This window comes from Lytechinus pictus, chromosome 2 (genome assembly GCF_037042905.1).
Source record: "Lytechinus pictus isolate F3 Inbred chromosome 2, Lp3.0, whole genome shotgun sequence".
NCBI classification, from domain to species: Eukaryota; Metazoa; Echinodermata; class Echinoidea; order Temnopleuroida; family Toxopneustidae; genus Lytechinus; species Lytechinus pictus.
The window spans coordinates 44,589,367-44,608,854 of record NC_087246.1 but is presented as its reverse complement, the minus strand read 5'-3'; the positions used below and the strand labels follow the sequence as shown (position 1 = coordinate 44,608,854).

At 37.4% G+C, this 19,488-nt stretch overlaps 1 protein-coding gene across 1 annotated transcript in view; it reads right to left on the bottom strand.

Annotated features, from left to right (window-relative positions):
- Positions 1-293: 293 nt before the first annotated feature.
- Positions 294-19,488, bottom strand: part of LOC129254196 (katanin p80 WD40 repeat-containing subunit B1) — a 28,048-nt gene continuing 8,853 nt past the window's right edge. Inside the window, exons 5-17 of the mRNA XM_054892652.2 lie at positions 18,511-18,636; positions 18,052-18,167; positions 16,531-16,602; positions 15,242-15,446; positions 14,800-14,951; positions 14,005-14,138; positions 13,098-13,318; positions 12,470-12,562; positions 11,202-11,375; positions 10,577-10,653; positions 8,243-8,317; positions 6,140-6,253; positions 294-4,825 (exon numbers count right to left, since the gene is read on the bottom strand). Of these exons, the coding sequence (XP_054748627.2) occupies positions 4,693-4,825; positions 6,140-6,253; positions 8,243-8,317; positions 10,577-10,653; positions 11,202-11,375; positions 12,470-12,562; positions 13,098-13,318; positions 14,005-14,138; positions 14,800-14,951; positions 15,242-15,446; positions 16,531-16,602; positions 18,052-18,167; positions 18,511-18,636 (1,692 nt within the window). The 3' untranslated portion in view covers positions 294-4,692. The remainder of the gene's footprint in view (positions 4,826-6,139; positions 6,254-8,242; positions 8,318-10,576; positions 10,654-11,201; positions 11,376-12,469; positions 12,563-13,097; positions 13,319-14,004; positions 14,139-14,799; positions 14,952-15,241; positions 15,447-16,530; positions 16,603-18,051; positions 18,168-18,510; positions 18,637-19,488) is intronic.

Here is a 19,488-nt window from a genome sequence, read left to right as displayed (position 1 = left end):
CTCTCATAGGGCATGTTAAGATATATATACTTCAAAAAAAAAACTGAAGCATACTTCGGTGTGAAAAGCCTGTCAATATCAAAGTTAAGTATTCAATATAAACATAAAACTAAAGTGGTCACAAGGAAAGAATTCCTTGAGTAATTTAGCGCTTGATCAGGGCAGCTGTGTAAAAGCCAGACTAGTGTGCTGCGCTCTTAGAAACACTGCGCTATATAAAGTTGCATGTTATTATTACAATTACAATGTATTAACGAGAGATTGATAGAAATAAATAATTGGCAAGTCAGATCTGATGAAGCTTCCCTTTATTCAGTTTCACATATGAGATTTCAGTTAATCAAGTGAAATAATCAGAAATTGTTATATATTAGTTTGGGGTCATTTAAGCATGGGACAAAAGTGTGAACTAAATCACTTGAAGCCTTCGGTCTGATATATCAATATATCTTATAAGGTGTAAGAGGGTGTGTGTGTGTGTGTGTGTGTGTGTGTGTGAACTGGTATATTCCCCCCCCCCCCCCACAATTATTTTTGTTATTTCAAGTTTTCAATATTTCATTATGCTTGGGTAGCATAAGACAAGCCAGACATAGTAGCGCAGACAGAACTTACTATGATTATTTCCCTTCTCATTACAATTTCTTGTCAAAATTATTGACGGTTGCTCACTGCAACTGCTTGGTGTATTTAATACACTCATGTCTGATTTGGTACAATTATGTAAACTATACTACTACTACTAACTGGCAGGACTCGAGAGACAAGAGAAACAACCGCCACACTTCATCCCATGAAACATGGACTACGCCGCTTACTATAAAAAGAAAAGTTAACATAACTTTATCAGGAATCTTTTACAATCAATGCTGAAGAGGGATTTTAATACATGAAAAGGAATGATTTCTTATTTCACTTAAGTACATGCTTTAAGTAGAAGGTGGGTAGTACGATCAGAAGGCATTGAAGTCTCTGTTGAGCTGCAGCTACAGTCATTTCAACGGAACCCACTCCTGACCAATCAACATTATCACATTATCATTTCAAATGTCATATCATCAGAGGTTTGGTTAGTGTGAAACTTTAGCATTTACAGGAATCCTGCTTTGCATTATTTTTCCTTCAAAAGCTTCCATGTCTGCACCTTTGAAATAACGGGGGATTAGCAGGGTCGCTATGAAATGCTATATGCAGCAAAGCCGTCGATATGACTTTTGACAGAGTACCATAATTTTAATACAACTCAAGAAATTCTTTTCCTACACTTTACTAGATAGAAAAACTTGTCTTAATTATTAAATTCTATTGTCGTATAATACAGGCATAAATGAATTTTACTATATATCTTAACAACTAATAACTAGTCCACCGTTCGAATACTGGGACTTAAAAGAAAAAGTGCCTAAAACTTTTGGTGTAAAATGAGAAAGTTTGAGTCCATCATTAGCTTGAATATGAGTGATTGAAAATTTTAATAAATTTTTCAATGACAAACCTGTACACATGCTAATTTCAGTAAACTAGTTCTAAGTTATGAATACACAATTGATATTGAGCTTCAATAGACGGCTAATTGGTATGGCATTTATCTGTGTTAAGGGGATGATTAAAGCCATCTGTCCCTATGGTTGCTTACTTTTAAGCATTAAACAGTCATGCAGTTATTTTTCTAATACTTAAACCATGGTTATGGTTATGGTTATGATTATACAAACCAAGTTAACCAAGTTATATCATCCAAGAAAACAACAGGTGGGCAAGCCCCACAAGTACATGACATACAAAAGAAAACATATTTTATTTTATTTTATTGGACTTTCGTCCTAGCTTGAAGCAGTAATTGGCTAAATCTCTACAAAGTCTATCTTACTGTCGTCAACAAGGGCATCGATAGCACAGTATGACTGATACAAACAACTTCTTAAATGATTTTTTGAGGTTCAATCAGAGCGCAAGTCCTGATTGCCAGTATATTTTTTAATGAAGCTTAAGATTTTTGAATCTGTACAAGATCTTCATCACAGCAAGGTCAACATGAGCATTTATGTTAATCTCTTGTCAACACCCTGGCAGCAGGATGTTTTTGTTGATTGCGATCCACAATCGAGGGATACACGAACTTGTAAAGCAAGTTAGGGCTGGCGAGCAGACTCCTGAGATGAATTTCACCAAATATATCTCCAGCCAAGTGAAGGACTATTTGAAGCTTGAAACAAAACATCATTGACATTTCATTGGTCCAATTGCGATGTTATTGTTAACTATTCAAGAGGTCATATGTATTCATGGTCCAATTGCGATGTTATTTTTTACTATTCAAGAGGTCTTATTTATTCATCAGGAAATTGCGTCTCGCGAATACATAATTCAGCTCAGCTGCTTGGCAAGTTAGAGTATCATTCGCTTCGCTCTGGATCATAATAAAAAAAACAACCTAGCAGCTGCAAGAGGCTAGAGCATTAATAACACGTGGCGGATAGGAATAATTTATACTTCGGGTGGGGTTAATTAAAAAAGTCCTGATTGTTAATTTTAAAAAAGAAAACGATTAACATAGCTACATAAAGGAAACAACTTCTTATAATTAGGATTTCAAACATTAAAATTCTGTTTTATTTTTGTATCAATTATTCTGTACGCATTTAGGAATAACTTTTCATCTCAGTGATATAATTTTTACAAACTTTCCCTTCTGCCAGCTGTTACGTTTGCAAATCACTGTCCATGAATTAATGGCACCTGTATATGTGTTATATCCTGTATAATAATTGTAAATATGTTATTGTTAAACCTTTATATACATGTAATATGTTTTAGCCTTTATTTGCTCCAACGGGGCCAAAAGGCGTTCTTTCAATAAAGTTCAAAGTTTTTATATTGATACTAAATGCTTAGATTTTTTTAAATCTTTACAAGATCTAATTCAAAACCAAGTCATTATTAAATCTTTCAAAAACAACATAACAATTAGAGTGGAGTAATACTAATCATAAAGATTTTCTGCATCTGTACAATATCTTTATAACCAATGCCAAATAATCATAAAATTTTATAGCGACTACACCACAACCCCGGGACCCGACAAGACTTGATTGCAGTAGGTTTATCCTAAGGCTAAACCTAAAGATTTTCTGAATCTGTACAAGATCTTAATCAGAGCCGAGTCAGCATGAGCATTGTAAACAACAAGATCTTCATTTAAGGAGCCAGAGATGGCAAAGTCTTTTACGATAGGAGATGATCTCTGTATGCTTTCAGAAATATCTAGACCTACAGCCCCAAACACAAAGCTTTAATAACAGTTGATAATAAAGTTGATTAGTCCATGTGATCACACATAATGATCTATTTAATCAAGCATTAACATGAACAGTATGATCAAGTACAAAGCTTTGTGTCGCACGGCTCTGGGTTCCATTTATTTAATAAACACTTTATGATCATGGAAATAAAGCCAATATGTTATCTACCCCACAGACACCCTTGATTTTGATTAGTTGGCGAGTCCCATTACCACGGTAGATATCATCATGGCACAAAGTTATCATAAATTAAAGTTGTAATAAATCATTCTCTTCATTTAAAAGGTACCTACGTTTAATAGACTCAAATGAGCTGCAATAGACGGCTTAAATGGTAGAGCCAATTGGAGCATTAAATTCTACTAACTATAAACCTTGCATCTCACTGACCCCTAGCAATTTTATCAGTGTAAGTGAAACCCACTCCCATATTTTCATGATAAATAGAGGTCTTTTTTTTCTCAATGATATAAGTGTAACCGAAGGTCATGCTTAGGTGCAAACATGCACACAATATTCAAAGACTTTCTAGCTTCTCATCGTTTGCATGGAAATTGATACCAATATGATCTCTACGTGTTAATATATGTCGTCAATCAACTGGTTGGTATCTCTGTGATGCACAGTTGTGTTCCCATCTCTTTGGGTTAGATACGGAGGATGAGTGATGAAGATGAAGTGCTTAAACTCTCCCATCATTGTTGCAGGATAGCAGTATCCTACTTAACCCATTGCTAAGCGGTTCCAAGCGATACTTTCATTTATTCAAGAATACCTGGTAGTCCACAGGTTAAAGCGTGAAACATGTACACCCTTACATCTGTTTTGGGATTAGTTTTTCCTATGATTCCACATTCTGCCATACAGTCCAACATTAATGAAAGGTGTAAATAATGCATAATAATAATAATAACCTGGACTTTGTATTGCAATCTGTTATATATTTATCCTCTTTTAGGATGATTTTGTATAATTCATATTGAAAAACAATATTTTGTGAAAGTGGAAGAGAAGAAACATGTATTTGAATGAAAAGCATACGTCTCTATATGCTTCCAAAGGACTTTGGGTATCACAACCCTCGCAATCTCCCCTAAACCACATGATTAGGGGATAGACGCATCTTATCATCAAAACAATATAGAGGTTCGTTCTTCTATCTGCCAAGGCTTTGATTTTGCCAACTCCTCCAGGCGGGTGTAACATCAATAGATACAATCAATATCAGCAATCAATAATGACATTTTTGTACATGGTTTGCCATAAACTTGTATCTCTTATGCAACATGGCCCTGATCAAGTTAAAGACAGAGCTACTATTGACGAAGACTACCTTAGTTTGTCAATTAAACACACACAAACTTGTCAGGAAAGATGGAGGCCCCTGTCCCTATTCTAGTTGGGCTAGTAGGAGGTGGAGTTCCCTGAATGTGCTGCCCAACTTGCCCGAGACGTGCTGCTTGTCCTCCACATAGCCCCGTGTGGCGATAAGGTAGTTGTAACACTTACTGCACTTGTTATACCTATAGAGGGAGACATAATAAGGGCGCAGATGACGTACAGTGGTCGAGTGATTTAGGGTGCTTGATTAGACATGTCCTGCATTAAATTCCCCGGCATGGCACTTCTACCCTCAAGCAAGGCATTTAATCTGCAATGTTCTTTCATAGATTGAGATAAACTGGTTTAATTGCTGTCCGGTCTAGTACTACACTCGGCCGAATATCCACTTATTTTAATTTGCATTTAGGTTATGCCGAGATATTTCCACTTCTTCTACACTGTTTTTCACTTTGTCTTATGAAAAAATCAATCATAAACAGATCATCTAATCATATAGACTATGCGGTGTTGGACTAAGTGGATATTATATGAATGAGTATAGCGTAGCTGGAAAATAGACTAAATAGTAAATGTGCTAATTGGCAATTAGACAAGATAGTTAGACTGGTTCTAGATGAACTAGGAGTAGACTATGTGGGATGAGACCAAACAGATTGTAGTCAAAGCAGGTGTAGACCAATGGCAATATCAGTACCAATAAGTGCATGAGTTTGGTCTTCTTAAATCATTATTTTCTACTCTTCCCTTACCTATCTAAACCCTGAGGAATGTTTGATGCAATGAGTTTAATACTTTAAATCTTGATGACTGTCCTAGGGGTTGGTTCATCAACATTTTGTTCAAGGACAATCAGTGGCTAAGAAGCACTGGCCTCCGACTGTTACTATGGCAACAGTCAGTAGATGACTATTTCTTGGTGCTGACAAGCTTTATCGATCTATCCCTGTCATAGGTCCTCAAGTGTCAAGGCCCCTCAGAAGACTAGCCACTTTGGCTGAATAGGGCTTCATGAATACATTTTAAATGGAGAGATTCTCTCACCAGTGCCCCATTTCATATCGGTTTGTGATGAATTTCAAATATAAAATAACAACTCTGATTGGTTCCTGGTCAGTGTTTGGAACAAACTGCACCTACAAAAATGATCTTGAATGGTCATTGGCATTTAGCAATTAACGAAGAATTACGATTGATGTGATCAACCTCAAATGTATGGAAATCCATCAGTGTCATATTTTTTTCTCCAGGAAATTTTCGCAATGTTCTTTGTAAACAAAGAGAATCACCCAACTTTTCAAGAAAGCAATTAATGTATGAATATAAATTGCAACTCTTTGTAAGACGGGACCCTGGTCTTTAATACAGAGGAGGGGGACAGAATCCTTTGGGGGGGGGGGGGGAAGGCAGAAGCTTCCTAAGTATCAGGAAAGCTTACACCGAATTATGAAGCTAGATTCCTATAGCCTAGGACTTTCATGGAATGGCCCCCTCACCTTTCTTCCCTGGTGATGTCTATACCAGACGGTGGGCATTTGATATTCTGGTTGATAAGACCGGTGAAGTTCCTCAAGATCAGCTTCAGGCAGGCACAAGATGTGTGGACATAGCTAGAGAGAAAACGTAGAATGAGAACAACCACTTGAATGTATCCCAATGCATTTAAAAATCATTAGATAACATTCACAATAAGAGAGAAAAGTGAGATTCCCATCTGCTCATGTATCATTCCGCCACAAGACATTTGTGACTGAAATATGTGTATGCATTCAAGAACTAATATATAGATTTTCATAAAACTTTGAAGCTAAATGTAGCTCCAATATGGACGGCCCATACTCCCAGCAGATTCAGGAGGGCGTTTCATAAAGCTGATTGTAAGACTTTCCGCATGACTGGAACATGTTCTTAGGTGCTATGTCAACTACATAGGGATATATTTAGCACAAGAAAGAAAGGGTCACCAGTTGCGCATTTAGTCATTTACAGCTTACAGACAGCTTCATAAAGCACCTACCTGGCCAGGCCCCCCGTTGCATAAAAGTCATTATATCCTACATAAATTAAATCATGTATGCTGATTGGTTTAAATTGCATCATGTGACCAAACATATTCTCACTATTTTGTGATGATGTTGAAAATGAAACGCCCACTAAAGAAAAATTGCTTTTTCGTGACATCAATGATGGAATAGTGCACTTTTCCATCATTGACGTCACAGATCATGATGGCGGCTTCAGGAAAAGTAGGTCAGTCAGCGCGCACAGCAGGGTTATCTTGATTCAGATTAAAAAGGATGAACTACGAGAACAAGAACAAGATTGTCAAGATCTATTGCTCTAACTTATTAAAGTAGGATATAAAACAAATATACCAGGCCTTCGTTTCGAAAGTATAAAGGGAATTATTTATCCTCGGTTGTAGTGGCAAAATTACTATTTTTGCCAGTCCAACCTCGGATGAATAATCCCGCTATACTTACTCAAATCCTGGCGGGTGTTTCATAAAGCTGTTCGTAAGTTAAGAGCGAATTAAAGATCGACTGGTGATCCTTTCTTGTGGTAAACGGTATATTCATTGGCGACGGTTTAGCGCGTAAGAAGGGATCACCAGTTGTTCTTAAAGTCGCTCTTAACTTACGAACAGCTTTATGAAACGGCCCCCTGGTATATTTGTATACTATTATGATAACTTTGCCCTTCAATGATAACTACCATGGTAACACTGATCAGTAGCCAATCACAATCAATGATTTCATGCAAGTTACCAATGGACGGCCAAGTCACAATAATGGTAACTTTTTTTATGCAACGGGGCCCGGGAGTCATGAGGTCCATGATTCAAGGTCACAGAGAAACAAGAGCTCATGAACTGGCATTAAAGTATTTCAGCTATGGCCAAGGATATAGAGACATTCAATTTGTCTGCTCTTCACAATAAACCAGGGAAAATTTGCACAGGGTTTCAGGCTATTTTGCGACCCCCCCCCCCCTCCGGAAAAAAATAACAAAATAAAAATCCCCAAGAGCACTGGAAAGGTAGAAACAAGTCCCTGAAATTCCCATAGGGTTCAGTGTAAACTGTAATACAATATATAGTAAACTTTGGCTGGTGCCTGGTGAGTTCAATAAAGTAGCCTCTGAAAGTTTTTCTTAATCTTTTTTTTTTTTTGGGGGGGGGTTGGGAAGACAATCTATTATATTCTGCAACCTTAGTGTTTTCATGCAAAAAATTTCTGTCTCCAGGGCCCTGAGTCACAATACATAACAAATGATAATATATTAATTTGTGTTTAATTACACATAATGATAAATGGAATGGATAACAAGAAAATCAGGTTTGCGATCAATCACAAAGCTTTGTGTAAAGATCCTTTTACAATCGGTGGTGCGACTACTTACAACCGTTGCGATTGTGTTCAACACATATTGTGACCAAATGATCGCAAACGATCGCAAGAGCGATTGTGTAAGCCCCTTAATGTGACTCGGGCGTTTCTCCATTTTTATTAGGCAATATACCCAATATCAATGCGTACTTCAGTTGAATCCTCCCGGCGAAGAATACTCATCTATTAAAAGTCGATGGGATAACTTACTTCTCATATTTGCTGGATAGGAGATCCTTGAGACTTGGTAGAGTAACAACACACATATCTAAGTTCCATAATGACCTGCAATGAAAACCACATGTATGTGTATCTATTAAAAACCGACAAGTGTGATGTCATACTCATAAGAGGGTTTACAATACCACCCAATGGTTTGGGGAATCATGCCCTAAATGAAAATTTTCTTGGCATTGATGATGGCAACATGGACATGTTTCTTTAAAAGGAATACAAAGTACTGAACAAATGAACCAATAAAAGGACGGATATATGCTTGTTTGCATCTATTAGAAGTAGAAAATGTGATATACCTCAGAGATTTAATTTATCACAAATATTTGGGATAGGCGAATGAGGAGTAACCCATTGCCAACCGGAACTGAGTGATCTACGTCACTTCTGCTATACAGGTGAAACAAAAAATAACTTTCTCATTGTGACATAGAGTTCAAAGAGCAAATTCTTAAAAGCTGAGTCTAATACAAAGACGACGTTATTGGCATTTTTCTCAGCACAAATAATATGCAGGGTCCAGTTTTATAAAGACTTTTTATAATAAAAAAATTTAAAAATTTCTATAACAAATTTACTATCAAACAATCAGATTGAAGGGTTTCAGTAGCTTTGAACTGTTATAGATAATTGGTTATTAAAACAAGTTTTATGAAAAGGGCCTCTGATCCGCCATCATTTTCAAGCTTAATCGCTAACGATGGCAGTCTCCTGCATTCTTTTAAACTATATTTTCTTTCAAATGAATTATGCATCTTGTATATATTCATTTTTTCATTGCTTATATTATAGCTATTGTATTATTGTTTTGTAAAACTTAAATGTATCACCTTTGTACATGTTATGTTGCATATTTATCTTGAATGTAGAAATAAAATACAAGGCAAAAGCAATTTTGTGTCTCGCCCACTTATGAAAATAACCAGAAATATCGTGATTTGTGAGGGCACGCAACAGAATTGTATCAAAACTTCATTGTGAAATGACTGGGATGGAATAACACTTGTCATAAGAGTCTTGCACGTAAACTTTAATGTTGACCTGAAAATGACCTTTGACCTAACCATGTGACCTCAGACTGCTGCATAACATGCAGGTTGCCTAAGTACATCTACCATCCAAGTTTGGTTGAAAAGTGACTTACGGTTGCGGAGTTAGGTGTCCTAAGAGTCTTGCATGTAGACTGAAACGTTGACCTGAAAATGACCTTTGACCTAACCATGTGACCTCCACTGAAGCCTTACATGCAGGTCCCCCAAGTCCATCTACCATCCAAGTTTGGTTGAAAAGTGACTTACGGTTGCGGAGTTAGGTGTCATAGGAGAGTCTTACATGTAAACTTTAACGTTGACCTGAAATAACCTTTGACATTACCATGTGACCTGCGACTGCAGCATAACATACAGGTCTCCCAAGTTAATCTACCAACCATGTTTGGTTGAAAAGTGACTTACGGTTATGGAGTTATGTGTCATAAGGTTTGTGACGGACGGACGACATTTGGATCCCTAAGTCTCGCCTTCACCTCTGGTGGGCGAGACAAAAATCAATCAATCAATCTACACCATATATATAATGTTATCTAAATATTTATATATAATATTGACTGACAGTGAGGGAGATACCATGTATATTTTACAAAGTAGTCTCATATTGCCCAGAGTCATTACGAGGGAAACATATTGGCCCATATTCTGAAGTCGGGTTTAATTTAAACTCTGGCTTTAAGTTGTGGTTTAACTATGGAAAGCCAGTTGTTACATAAATCTATAACAGTAGAGGTTCAATGTATCAGCTCATTTGACTCTCAAAACATTATTAACTGCCAGGGAAGGATAAGTATGACAGTTGTCTTCACCATTCAAGAATTAGTAAAGAGCACAGTAAACATGACAAGCATTCACTGTAAACAAAATTTTGAAACGTTTGGCTTCCCATAATTTTAGCACAGAGTTAGACCTTGGTCTAAGTTAACCCCGACTTCAGAAAACGGACCAATGTGTATCTCCTGGAAATTAACACTAGTCAATATTACTATTACCTACAGCTGTATGTGTAATCAAAGCTATTAATTTTAGCATTTTATGAGCCAGTTACCCTTGTAAGTATAGGTTGTTCACGTACATCGCTGTAAACCAGGCTAGGCAATCATGAAATATTTTTGTGCCGAGTAATAAATCAGAGAGACAAAATATGTGTTTATAAGTTATCTCCAAAATGCATCATTTAGGTTATACTAGATAAATAAAGAGGGGGAGGCTTATGAACTGTATAGACTGTATAAACTTGTTACAAAGCAATGAAACTTACTTTTTAAGAAGCATAATATTTAGAATGTCTACGAGTATTGCTTGGTCTTTCATATTCACAGCCGACTGCACAGACGTCTGAAACAATAAAGTATGAAACACAAATTATAATGGACTCTTGGCGGAGTACAATATTCCAATGGCAGAGCAAACAAACATGTATTTTATGAAAATGAAGGACATTAATATTCGCGGGAAAATTTTTCAGTACTGTGTCTATAAATATACCACTATTTTTCATTTCAATTCATTTCGAAATGGCAAGACACATTGGGCAAAAGCAGTTTTTTGATAGGTCCATTAAGGAATAAAAATTACAATCATCATCATTATTTTCATCCTCCTCATCATCACCACCCAAATCCTTTTCCCAATGCTCCTCCTCATTATCACAATCCTCCCCCTGCTGTTCCTCCCGCTTCTGCTCCTCCTCCCCCTCTTCATCATCATCATCAACATCATCACCATCATCATCATCATCATCACCATCATCATCATCATCATCACCATCAACATCTCTATCATTATAATCACAATCCTCCTCCTCCTCATCATCATCGTCCTATTCCTAATCATCATTATCAGTTCATACCCACAGTTATCTATCAAGAGACTATTTTTCTCACCTTCGTATCTCCTTCAGACCAGATAGCTCGTATGATGTCTAGATTCCGATGTCTACTTGAAAGAACTTGGCACATAGACTTGTGCCCATTCTTCAGGCCCTCCATCCGCTCAGTGTCACTCGGCTTCCTCGACGATGGTGCATTTACATCAGGTGCTTTGTTTGCATTGGCAGGCTGCTTAAGATGAGGGTAAGGTATGGTGAATTAGTGTTAATGTTACATTAATAAAAGATACTCTATTGGCATTGGCTTTTGAAAAATAAGTGTATAGTCTGGTATTTTAATATTTGCAAGTAATTCAGTCCTGCATGAATCTAACCTATTCATCTATGTAAAAGTAGAAATATACTATAATATCTACACAGTCAGTTTCCATTAAGTACGCATAAATACATTGACTAGCTTACTGGAAGGAATACATTCTTATTTCAGTGTAAGTATCCGTGAGAAGAGATGCATTCAAATCTATGTAATTTTCCAGCAAATATACATTCATGCCATGAGTATCTTCCTGGTAGGAATGCATTCTCATCTACATGTAGTATCTGTTAGGAGTGCATTCTAATTCATGTCATCCTGAACAAAAATGTATTCATTCATTGAGTATCTTATTAGTAGGAAAGCATTCCCATCTACACGTAAAACCCCCATTCCACAGAGAGCAAGACCTCTGAAAGACTGCTGTAAGACCATGAAACTTGCTTGATCTTTCAAAGGTCTTTCAATGAACTTTCAAAGATCTTCGAGGTCTTTCACGATTCCTGATGGATCTTTCAATGGTCTTCGTGGTCTCCATGATCTCCAAAACTTTTTGAAAAGGTCTTTTGATGGTCTTTCAGCAGTCTTTCAGTGGTCTTTCAATGAACTTTCAAAGTTCTTATTAGTCTTTCCATGATCTTTTGGCAGTCTCTCAAGATTTTTGTGGAGATCACTGTAAGACTCATGAGAGATCATTGAAAGACCAGGCAAAGTCCACGGAAAGAATTCTGAAAGATCACTTGTAGCATAAAAGATCTCTGAAAGACCGTTGAAAGATCTCTATAAGACTAGTCTAAGCCCAGTTAAGACAAGAAGTACCAATCACTTTTTTGAGTTCTTTGAGGGGTCTTTCTGAGCCATTCCACAGACATGATAAATTTCAGTGACCTTGGAGACTGCTGTAAGACCTTGCCAAATTTTGGTCTTTCAAAGGTCCTTCAAAGGTCTCCCCTCTATGGAATTGCTGTAACTTTTCCAGTGAAAATGCATTCAGTTGGTGAGTGGCTTACCGGTAGGAATGCGTTCATATCTAAGTTGGCTGGCTTGTTTCTGTCTGAAGGGATGATGGTGGATGCAGGGTCAGGTTTGCTTGAAGGAGCAACCTGTAAAAGAAGACCACAGGGGCAACATTCAAATTTAATTGCTCAATATTTCAAGTCCTAATACCGTATTTTAATACCATGATTCTAGGGTCACAAATGAAAGCAATCCATTAGACTATGTAAATCAGGAGCTTTATACTTCTTATCCATGATGCAGGATCTACTGATTTGGAAAATCACCCGAACTGCAAATGGATAAGGAGATGAGTCGTTGAGGGCAAAGTTGTGAAATCTAAAAACCCCTAATGAAAAGAGGAAGACTGGAAGAAGAAGAAGAGCTCTAAGTCAGAGCTGCCAACCTGAAGATCATTTCGGTAATTTAAAAGCTGAACATCAGCATTTTGGTGAGGAAATCAGTATTTTCAAAGATATACCACAGGATAACACATGAAATTGAGACTTTAGAAATCAATATTTTGCATGCAACCATCCGCATTCTTCTCATTTTTCATTTATACTAAATACTTAAAATCAGTACTACTTGGCAGCTCTGGCTCTCAGCTGAGATTTTAGTGAAAAGTGAGAATCTTCAAACCTCTTGTGCTGGTACAGGCTTAGTGGCAGCAGGTACTCTCGTGGGGGCTGCATTTGCATGGGCTGGTTGCCAATCATTGGCTGATGGTGCAGGGGCTCTGCTGGCAGGCGCCACTGCTGCTGCTGTTGGTTGGGGTTGGTGTTTGACAGGTTGAGGCTCCTGCGCACCAGGGACGTCTAAAGGTGCAGGGAAGGGTTGTGCACTTCTCTCCGGTGATCGGTCTGTGGTGTCAAATAATTCATCAAAATTGAAAAACTAGGTTTAACACAAGATTACTGCTCCATCCCTGGCTGAGTTTAACAATATTAGCAATAGAGTACCTGTTCTCTCGAGTTGAACGTAACTAAATTTTTGCAGAATAATTTTTTTCATTAACTGCTTTTTCCAAAAAGTTTCACCGACATAAATGAAAATTGATAAGGAATATGTTTAGTTCAATATAGGCTAATTCCATAGGATGACTTTACAAAAAAATGATCCCCTTCGATGGTTTACGGTGTTCTGAAATCTGTGACTCGAGCCGAATGTTGCCAATTTAAAGGACAAGTCCACCCCAACAAAAAAGTTGATTTGAATAAAAAGAGAAAAATCCAACAAGCATAACACTGAAAATTTCATCAAAATCGGATGTAAAATAAGAAAGTGTTTTGCTCGTTTGATTTTTCTCTATTTATTCAACATTCTTCTGGGGTGGACACGACCTTTAATGATTATAAACATCTTCCTTTAGGACTTTAGGCATTTCTTTACATATCGAAAAAAAGAAAGTGATGCAATCAAACTCAGCACATTGCTGCTAGCTATTGGACAAAATACGTAAGGTCATGCCATCCTGAATAGGTAAGCACATAAGTGATGATGGTGCAGCTTATGTTCTAATGGTTCAAACCTCCTCGACTGGACTTACCAACTCTCGATTTTCCGCTGAATATCTTTGCATAGCTGTCTGGATCTTTGATGTCTGTTGCATCATCATCCTTAACGCCACCTTCATCTTGTGTGGGAGATTGCCTTTCAGGTTCCGACTTCATGTCAGGTTGTCTATTGTAAACAAACAAAAAAATAATGGAAAAATAATCTAATCTTTTGCCAAAACATAAACAAAACAGTCATGATTAAAAAAAAATACATATCTATACAAAACATAAGAAATTATTTATGAAAGCAAAGGTGAAATTGAAACTGCATAATAAATCGAAGAGGCATTGTACAAGTGCATTTCCCATGACATTCATTGCACTTGTAAACATTTCTTCAAAATGTACTCAATCGAGGTTGACAGTCAGTAATGCACAATATCCAGGGCATTTAGTAAGAATTACACACATATGGTACCCTTGGAACAGATCTAACACACATGGGATCACCGAGGGCATTTGGACTGAATTCAAGGTAAAAAAAAACGGAAATCTATTGTAATCCCCAAGATAAATTATGCGTATTGTATATTCTATAAGATAGTGAAGTGGATCCTTGTTATTTGATTAACCATCCTCATCTCAAGACCATGACTGATCTAGAACTGGTCATTAGTACCATATCATATTTTCCTGTTAGCTTCATGCAAAATAAATGACTGGTCACTTGATTAGGATCCCTATTACCATTCATAAACCATTTTAACAAACAGCTTAACATCAGTGATGTGGTCTAAAAGCAATAAAAAATATATAAAAATCCCAAACATAGTAAAGAAACAGACCTTTGTTTGCTGGATGTAGTGTGAGGTCTTTCTCTGACAAAGTTCTTTCTTCCGCTAGCTGTGAGAGGCTTAGATGGGACCTCCTCTTTGGCAGAAGGTGCCTTACTGGGTTGACTCAGGGGCTCTTGGGCTAGACCGGTAGTACTCATTCTCTGTATGATAAGAGGAAGTTGGTCAAATATTCATATACAACGAACTAAGCTGTGGAAAATGGACAGAAGTTGAAATTTTGTAGCTGTTTCATATACCAATCGCCATTGAGAAATCTACATGGAATTTTCAAGCCAGGTTTTCACAGGAGCTACAAAACAGCTATGAAAAGGAGGGAAAAACACAGATTAAACATTTGTAAATTCAGACTGATATTTCAATGGCTTCACTGCAGAAAGATTGCTTGCTTCAGCTACCTCGCTTGAAAATGGCGGGTTTAACATCGACTTACCGAAAGATCTGCCACATAGACGGACACATTGGTGGCATTGAACGATGCACCAATGAGCTGGGTCGATGCAATGATGGTGTCTGCTACCTTGCCCCAGCCCATGGAGAATGTATCGAAGCATCTGATTGGTTCCCAGCCAAATGCATGAAGCATGTCTTGACTGCCACAGAATAGGTAGGAACCATCAGGATGGAATGATATTGTTCTGAAGTGGGAGAGTTAAAAGGCAGATTATTGCGTGTTTTCATGAGGAATTTGACACCTTTTTTTATATAAATCACCCAGAGTATAATAAGATTTACAACCATTAGATGTTATGTAATGCCAACTGGAAATTGCCTCATGGCAAAGTCATTATCTCACTTGTTCCCTGGCCTGATAGGCTTGACTGAAGAACTTCTCGCTGGTACACCCAAGTTGGCTTACCCCCCAAAGATGCCTCTGTTACAGTCTTTTCAAATGCTTTTCACAAGGTCTGGGGTCAGCAAATATTCTACTCCCCCTGAAAGCTGATGCTGTCTGACTTTAAAGTTGTCAAAAATGATAGAATTGCCATTTTTCTCATCTACGAGAGAGAGCCGAGGATCAAAATGGGTGATCAAAATGTTTGGTATCATTTCAATGTGTAATCAATAAATGAGAAATAAAATTAACATTTTCTTTACTTGTACAATTGCTGGATGGTGTGTGTTCAATAAAGCACCTAAAAGCACCTTGTGGGTGCGTCGTGGTCTAGTGGTTCTGACTCTTGCATTTGAAACAGAGAGTCGTGGGTTCGAATCGTAGCCATGGCGTGTTTTCCTTCAGCAAGAAATTTATCCACACTGTGCTGCACTCAACCCAGGAGTAATTTCTTGCATGCACTGAGCGCCGGTGATGGTAGCTCGAGCTAAAGCCGGGGTAATAATAGCAGCGCTTTGTATCCTCTGGCAAAATGCGCTTTATAAATCCAGCTATTATTATTATTTAAAAAATCCTTAGCAGGAATCCCCAAGGAATCAAGTTGCCAAGCATCTTTCATCCCATCTTTCCCCCACAATCCACATTGTTTTGTATATAATATTGAGAATTAGTGATGAAAAGATGCTTGCGGGATTCCTGTGCGAAAGAATCAGCTCCAACTAATGGTACGGTGCCTAAATCAACACTGTATTATCAATCAATATGATGATAATACTGAAGTGGATTTTTTTTCACTTATGGGCTTGTATGCAGCTCACATTTTACTAAATCACTTCAGAAAAAATATTCAACACAACAAAGGAGACTGATCCTTATTACCAGCTTACCTAACAGCACTTGCACCTGCGCTGGTTGAACTGACAAGTTGAAAGGTTTCTAAATCCCAGAACTGAACTGTCCTGTTGAGAGAAATAATGAATTATAGAGAAGGGCATTGATTTCATGGGGCAACTTTGAATGATACCACCCCCTCCCCACGCTGTGCAGGATATAAACAACAAGTGGAATGCCTCTGGCCGTCTCACCTGCATCACGCGATTCAATATAGCAGCAGTGCTGATTTTGAAAACTACTATAACTCGCACAAGATGTTCAGTGATACTTGGTTACTCTTATTTCCACGTTTTATGAACTAGACCAATACACTTATAGAGATATGATGGCAATTCAACAAATACCCCCAACGTGGCCAAAGTTCTTTGACCTTACATGACCTTTGACCTTGATCATGTGACCTGAAACTCGCACAGGATGTTCAGTGATACTTGATTACTATTATGTCCAAGTTTTATGAACTAGACCAACACACTTTCAAATTTATGGCTGTAATTCAACAAATACCCCAATTTGGCCAAAGTTCATTGACCCTAAATGACCTTTGACCTTGATCATGTGACCTGAAACTTGCACAGGATGTTCAGTAATACTTGATTACTATTATGTCCAAGTTTCATGAATCAGATCCATAAACTTTCAAAGTTATGATGGTAATTCAACAGATACCCCCAATTCGGCCAAAGTTCATTGACCCTAAATGACCTTTGACCTTGGTCATGTGATGTGAAACTCATGCAGGATGTTCAGTGATACTTGATTAACCTTATGTATAAGTTTCATGAACTAGGTCCATATATTTTCTAAGTTATGATGACATTTCAAAAACTTAACCTTAGGTTAAGATTTTGATGTTGATTCCCCCAACATGGTCTAAGTTCATTGACCCTAAATGACCTTTGACCTTGGTCATGTGACATGAAACTCAGGCAGGATGTTCAGTAATACTTGATTAACCTTATGGCCAAGTTTCATGAACTAGGTCCATATACTTTCTAAGTTATGCTGTCATTTCAAAAACTTAACCTCAGGTTAAGATTTGGTGTTGACGCCGCCGCCGCCGTCGCCGTCGCCGTCGCCGTCGGAAAAGCGGCGCCTATAGTCTCACTCTGCTATGCAGGTGAGACAAAAATTACATAATAATGTGACAAGCAATGCAGCAGTGGTGTAATGTATTGTTCTGTTCCATTACCGTTCTCTTGAAATTGCCTTTGCATCTTTCAATATTACTTGCGACGAATTTAAATTTTTATACGAATTGGGGAAAATCGCTTTAATGTGGACCTAAGAGAATATAATATACATGTAGGCCTACATCAAATATTTTTATTTTCACCCCTGCACAAGTTTTATTTCAATCGTTACACACAAGATCATTAAAAATTGCTCTAAGTAGCAAAGACTAAATATACCATATAAATGTAATTTATTTGACAGGCAAAAAGCATATCTGAAATAGTATTTGTATCCACAATGAAATGTTTTATGAAAAAGGGTCCTGATATCGAACTTACCTGTCTGCACTGCCAGAGGCTAAGAGAAATTCATTGGGATGAAATTCTATACCAGTAACACCTCCTGTATGGTTCTTGAATTCTTGGAATAGTTTACCCATAGTCAGGTCCCAAAGCTGAAACCAAACACAAAAAAATATACGTCTGAGAAATTCAAATGAGATATTGTGGAGCAAAGTTATAGCACTATCTTAGGGAGAGAAAACAATTTGAAATATGGCAGCCTAACAACAGGATGATATCGTAGAATTATAACGGAAGATACATCTCAAATCTTACCGACTCAGTACTAATAACATCTAATGTGATCTATTCATTTAAGTTGTGAGTAAGTAGAGAATTCATTCATGTAAAACATCACTCAATCTGTAAAGACCCTGAATTCCACTATCTAAGGTTATCAAAATCATTTCCGAGCTAACACTCTTCTTAATCTGCTGTTTCCATGACAATGCATACCTTTATCGTTTTATCTTCACTTGCTGTGACAAGCCATTTTCCATCTGGACTGAACTTGATCATGTTGACCTGGTCTGAATGACCCTTGTACGTATAGATACATCCTCCTCTTCTCACATCCCATAGCTGGTCAAACAAGGGGGAGAAAATTTAGACAAACCCATTAAAGAAATCATGAATGCATCAAGGACGTATCTCAGAAAATAATTGTTCGTAAAGAATATTTCATGAAACCAATGATTTCAATGACTATTTAACTCTCGACCAATCAGATGTAAGAATTTTGGTAGCTTATAACAAATGATCAGCACAAAGCAGATTATTTGTTTCATGAGATGCTCCCATGATATGGTCGAACATAGTTCAACAAAAGTGTGTTCTGACATGGTAAGCCATCTGACCCCATTGATGCTAACAAACATATACTTTATACACTTCCATTGCTGAAACATACAAGGACAAACTTTATGACAATATAGTGACTGGTAAATTGCCAATTTGTCTTCTGCCAACCCATCTACTCACCGCATGGTCTACTTTCATTTAGTCTAATGCCACTCTGTCCATCAACATTTCGTCTAACAAACATTTGGTCTATTAACCATTTGGTCCGATCATCACTTCGTCTGATCACCTTTTCGTCCACGACCATCATAACCAGTTGGTCTGATATCCATTTCATTTTCATTCATTTTACACAATTTAATACTTAGTCCAATTAGACCAAATGGTATATGGACTAAATGGCTATTTGACCAACTGGTTATTAATTAGACGGAATGGCATTAGACTAAATGAAAATAGACCATGTGGTGGATGGACAAACTGATGGTAGACGAGTTGGCAATTGGACGAATTGGCATCAGACGAATTGGAAATAAACCATGACTTTTTGATCATTTAACTCTCATGTAATATGATAACTTATGGTGCCATAATGATCTCATTATGACTTGATTAAAAATGTTAAATGATGAA